The 5,465-nt window shown below is 43.0% G+C and overlaps 1 protein-coding gene across 1 annotated transcript; it reads right to left on the bottom strand.

The window, feature by feature from the left end:
- Positions 1–366: 366 nt before the first annotated feature.
- On the bottom strand, positions 367–5,007 carry LOC121530757 (ubiquitin-conjugating enzyme E2 L3-like). The gene is made up of 4 exons (XM_045227012.1): positions 4,904–5,007; positions 3,154–3,249; positions 2,760–2,946; positions 367–2,452 (listed from the first exon to the last, which is right to left on the bottom strand). The coding sequence occupies exons 1-4, from the start codon at positions 4,928–4,930 to the stop codon at positions 2,298–2,300; spliced, it is 465 nt and encodes a 154-aa protein (XP_045082947.1). The 5' UTR covers positions 4,931–5,007; the 3' UTR covers positions 367–2,297.
- Positions 5,008–5,465: the final 458 nt, after the last annotated feature.

The raw sequence follows: 5,465 nt of genomic DNA, 5'->3' as shown, positions 1-5,465 counted from the left end.
ACTTTTTGCTATATCCATTGTTTCCTGATTTGAAATACAGACCAGACCATTATGGAAATGTCACTTAATCTATAGCGGAATCCCTTTGCGTGGTGTCACTCTTACCACAAACTGTCTCCCCCCTTCACATCTTCTAGAAGATCCTGAATCCCTACATATTCACTTACTTATTGTTGAATCTTGCCTTTCCCCTTCACGTCTACAGTATATCCTGCCCAGGGACTGAAGTTGAAAATTATTTAAATGGCCACTTTTACAGTAATGTTGCACTGTCCCTCAAACTAAATTTAAAGTGTTCCCATTCCCTACACATTTATTCACCCAGCCACAGGGACAAGCTCACAGCAGCCAGACAATGGGACCAAATGGTTAGCCATTCTTTATTATGAAACATTGGACCGAATCACACAGCTGTTAAACTGCTCCAGTCCCTGTCCTGTTTACACCCTACCGGCAGACAGACAGACCTCTCCCAGCTCAGTGTAAGGTGCCTGTTACATAGGACCACCGTCTCTGTGAGGTAACTCAATCTGTATAAAATGGCACCCTATTCCCTATATAGCGCACTACTTATGACCAGAACCCTATGTAGGGAATAGGGTGCCATTTTGGACTCAACCTCAGTCTTTAGACTCCCCTGGCGTTGCCCCAATCAAGCCTGAAACGTCACTAAGACCTTTTTTGGGGGGGGCTGTTCCAATGGCTATACCAGCCACTGAGATATGTGTGTGATAGTCTCTCGTGATGACAAATGAGGTTTGGTTCACGGTGCCAAGATTGTATCTATGTAGAGTGAAAGGCGGTGGGGTTCCAATTTTGAAATGTGTATGTGACGTTTGACAAAACAGGTGGGTGTGATGATGAGCGGACTGGATAGTAGACTTACAGCCATCAGACTGGATAGTAGACTTACAGCCATCAGACTGGATAGTAGACTTACAGCCATCAGACTGGATAGTAGACTTACAGCCATCAGACTGGATAGTAGACTTACAGCCATCAGACTGGATAGTAGACTTACAGCCATCAGACTGGATAGTAGACTTACAGCCATCAGACTGGATAGTAGACTTACAGCAAACAAAATGTGAGTCGTCAGAACTACTGTTTTTACTTCCCACTTTGTCTTGAGCAGACGGCAGGTGACATCGAATGTGTATAGGAGAGAACAGCTAAAACTCAGGAAGCGTTTAACCTGTGGGTGGGGTATACAGCCAACTTAAAAACACAGAGGGAGATTTTTCTACTGAATGGAACTTCTGCCTATAACTAAAAAGCAATTCAGGAGGAAGTCTCAGAATGCAAATGGAGAAAATATGTCCAATACAAAGAGGGGCATCCTCATAAACAGAAAAGAATGGAAACTGAAGTACATTATGAGTATTCTTCGGTTTTCCAATCGTAAAAAATGCGTTTTGGACCAGTGGGGAGTATAAAACAGAGACAATTCTCTCCAGTCAATTACACTTGTAATTGATGACAATATTGGCTTATTAATCGGTCGCCATTTTGTTTCCGTCTGCTCAGTGGGCTTGCGCCAAACTGAGGGGATGGACAACGGAGAGGGTTTGTTCCACAGAATACAGTGCAACTCCAGAAGCAGAGAAGAAGTCAAAAGGAAAACATTTCAGCACACACTTTCAGGGCCTAGCTAACATTGTGACAGAACAAGATGAGACTAGAGAACAGAAAAAAAGAAAAGAAAGAAAATGAGAACAACTTTTCATTCTCTGACAGAATCTCCTTCCACAAATTAGTGCTACCACAAGAGGCATACGGTACTCAAGCAATGATTTCTTGTTTTTCCTCTTTTTAAACAAACAGCAAAACATTGGATTTTTTACATTTTCTACTTTTTTCCCCCTCCGTAGTTCTTTAACATGGAAGTTCTCTAACCCTTTATTTTTTCTTGTCTTTTTAATTTTTTTAATTTAAGAAAATAGTAGAAAGTTAGTAACGGCCTCGAGCTATCACCAGGAGGAGGAGAAACCTGTCGGATCCAGGGTCCTGCGTTGAAGGTAGGCTGTGGCGGCAGCCATGCGCTGGGGCGAGGCTGGGGCTGGGGCGGCAGCCATGCGCTGGGGCGAGGCTGGGGCTGAAGCCACGTGCTGAGGTGAGGCTGCTCCTGGGCTGTTAGGATGACGAGTATGTGTGAGGGAAGAATGGAGGAGAGGGTGTGTGGGTAGATGGGGAGGAGAGACTGGGGGAAGGTACAGAGAGAAGGGAGGGGAAGACGGACATTTGGTTGGAGGGCTGGGAAAGGGAAAGAGAGAGAGGGCTACACACTGGTCAGGTGATCAGTCCATTGGTCTCTTTTCTCCGTGTTTCTTTGTAAACTCCTCTGCGTTCTTAAAGAATTTTTTACGGTCCTTTGAGTATTCTTCTGCTAGGTCCGCTCTCAGGGGGTGCTCTGGCTGGGGGTCGTTCACCAACGCAATCAGGGACTGAATTACTGCAGAATAGACAGGGAAAACAAACTCATTACTACAAAATCAATTGCTACATTGACAACCTAAAATGACTAGTCTAGCGCAAGGTTTTCCTGTCATTTGCTCATGCTCTACTGTCCAGTGTCAGGGTATCATGTAAGCATTGCAAGCATAATTTACATTCTAGGCAAATCATAGGAGGTTTTTAAGTTCTGACTTGACATGTATGCACAACTCAACTTTCAGGAAAATCCAACACTGTTAAATGTGTGTAAAAGTTCAAGGTAATGTCACCAGAGAGTGACAATGGGGAGGCTGCGGCTCACCCACCTTGGTCAGTTTTGGTGGCTGGCTTCCAGTTCTCTGCGCTGATGACGGGCAGACACACCTGTCCCTTCTCGTCGATGTTGGGGTGATAGATCTTCGTCTTGAACGTGATCTTGGGGGGCTTGAAGGGGTACTCGGCGGGGAAGATTAATTCGATCCTGAAAGCTCCCTTGTCATAGGGAGCGTTGTCCTACAGAGGAGTAATGTGTAGACAATAAGACATGGTTAGTTAGTGCGACAATGACCATATCCAAGGAGCAACCTGTATGACTGTCTAATGACATTCCATACATATAATAGTTCTATAACCACAACAGAGGCTTCTGTGAACTTAATAGCCTTCATCAGAGAATTGTGAAGCCATGAATCGATGATGACGGGGAATAAAACCACTTACAGGGACAATGAGACCTTGCCAGGTCAATATGTTGGATTCATCCACTTGAATGTTTCGGAAGTTTTTCATTCCAGACTTGCGAATCTCTTCAAGTTCCTGAAAGAGAGAGAGAGACATACAACATTATGACATGTTAAGCGGCCCCTCCAATGAGGAAATGGAAAATAGGCATAATGTACGATCCTACTCTTAGGAAGGGGTTAGGAGCACTTCCAAGGATTGTGGCTCCGAATTCACTACAATAAGTCAGATGTCAATCAAGTCATTACACATAAACAGAGAGGTATCTGCTTGTGAGGCATCGATGTCAGTCAATGACAGCAAATATGACATTGACATGTCCTGATGATGTAAACAAACCTAAAAGCCAGAAAGACGATCCTGTGCTTCTTTGATTTCTGTCTGGACAGACATCTTACTAATTAATGTTTTGTTTGGTCCACACAATTAAGTTTGCTGAGTGTTTATTATTAGTTAGGTCTAGAAAACGTTTGGGTTTCGGTTTTGTTTACTGCTGCAAACCATCATGATGACCTCATGAGATAATTAACTCATGGTGCAGTTTTCTACAATGCCGTCGTGTTGATAAGAGCTATAGCTGGCTGGCAATCTAGTCGTATAGCCATATAGACCTAGATATATGACTAGCTATCTAACGTTACTGTTAGTGACAAAAACTATCACTTTCAAATATGACACTTGACTAAATGTACTTCCACAACCATATTTGCGGTGATAGATAATGGTATGGCTAGCTAACCACCTGCGGTTTCTTTTCTAAAACGAAAGCACAGAGTTTATAAAGTCGTTAACTACTACGTTAGATGGCTAGCGAGATAGCTAGCTACAGTGGTTAACAACTTGACTATAGCTAGGTCGCATTGATAAACAGGGAGAACTTGAAACGTTAACTAAAACCGTTGTGTGATTTGCTAATCCTCTAAACATTGGGACAATGAGATTGTGCTACCTGAGTCACATTAAGTGAAACGCCCTTTCTTGGTTTAGCTAGTTAACGCTAGTCGGGCGATATGGGGAGCTAGCTAGCTAGGCAAAGTAGCTAATTTAGCTAGCCATCAAACAAACCGCTCAGACAGTTGTCGTAAATAGCTATCTAACTAGCCTAGTTCAATAACGGTAATTGTTCAGCCATTGCAAGGTTGTGATAAGAATTTAATCTGTGTCAATATTTTCCTGCTGTACCGGAGATTGATGTCAGTTCTAATTATTGGCGAGCAACATGGCATACTGGTTTCCCTGCTGTGATCCTCAATCTGGCTTAATTTGCCGGTGTTTCCATAACCAGGAGTATATTAATTACGCTGATTCTGTTGCAAAACGTTCCGTCTGACGGTCTGTTACAAAACATGTTGCAACTGAAACTGTTTACTCCAAACGAAAAACGTTTTGCAACGAAAACGAGTTTATATTGGACAAATGCAGGTAGGTCCCTCCCAGTTTCGTTCCGTTTGGTTCTTAAACGGTAAACGGTTTCCGATGTAAGATGTAATGAATACACCCCTATTTTGAGCTAGCTAGCTAACCTAACTAGCTAGCTAGCTATCTAGTTAACGAAACAGAGTGACTTCTCGTTTTTAGCTGGACATTATTTCAACACACAACGTTACGGAACAAATACGCATCAGGACGAAATCGTGGCTGAGTTGGACTCCATAATGACTAAGCCCTTAGATAGCCCATTCGGCTTCAATGTTGATAGATATGAAAATAGTGTGATCATGAGATTTACCTTGTGCAGTCTCCTGCTCGCCGCCATCTTGAATCTACTGTGGGTTCCCAGAATACACTGCGGCGACAGGGCGGCTTGCTTTCGCAGTTCCAAAAAGGGGAACGCTGGACGCGTTCGTGCGGATCACTCTTGTTAAGTCAGTGACCATTTCAAAGTGTGTTGCATTATGCGGATACAAATTGTACGACTTGCGCCTACATGAACTTTACAACAGTCATGTGATCAAAGATCATGAAGTTTCGACTGCAGTCGACATGCTCCTCACCCGCTGCAACTTGCAGCCATTGCCTACATTGTGGGAGGCACTATTTGTCAACCAATCATTAGTGTCTTTGTTTGACCAACGCGAACGTGACCAAAGATATGACTGAAACAGGAAGCAATTTTGCCGTCATTCATGTATAAAGTGGATATGTACAAATTAATGTGAGATTTCAGGCACTTGCTGCCCAATTGATAGCACAATGTACGCACCTATATTTACAGTTTGTGAATGTATGATATGGGGATTGGAGACATGTTTATTTCGACAATACAAAATAAAAGTTTATAAACAATGCCA

Source organism: Coregonus clupeaformis, chromosome 18 (assembly GCF_020615455.1).
Source record: "Coregonus clupeaformis isolate EN_2021a chromosome 18, ASM2061545v1, whole genome shotgun sequence".
Classification (NCBI taxonomy): Eukaryota; Metazoa; Chordata; class Actinopteri; order Salmoniformes; family Salmonidae; genus Coregonus; species Coregonus clupeaformis.
The sequence above is the reverse complement of the archived record's forward strand: the minus strand, read 5'-3'. Positions and strand labels throughout refer to the sequence as shown.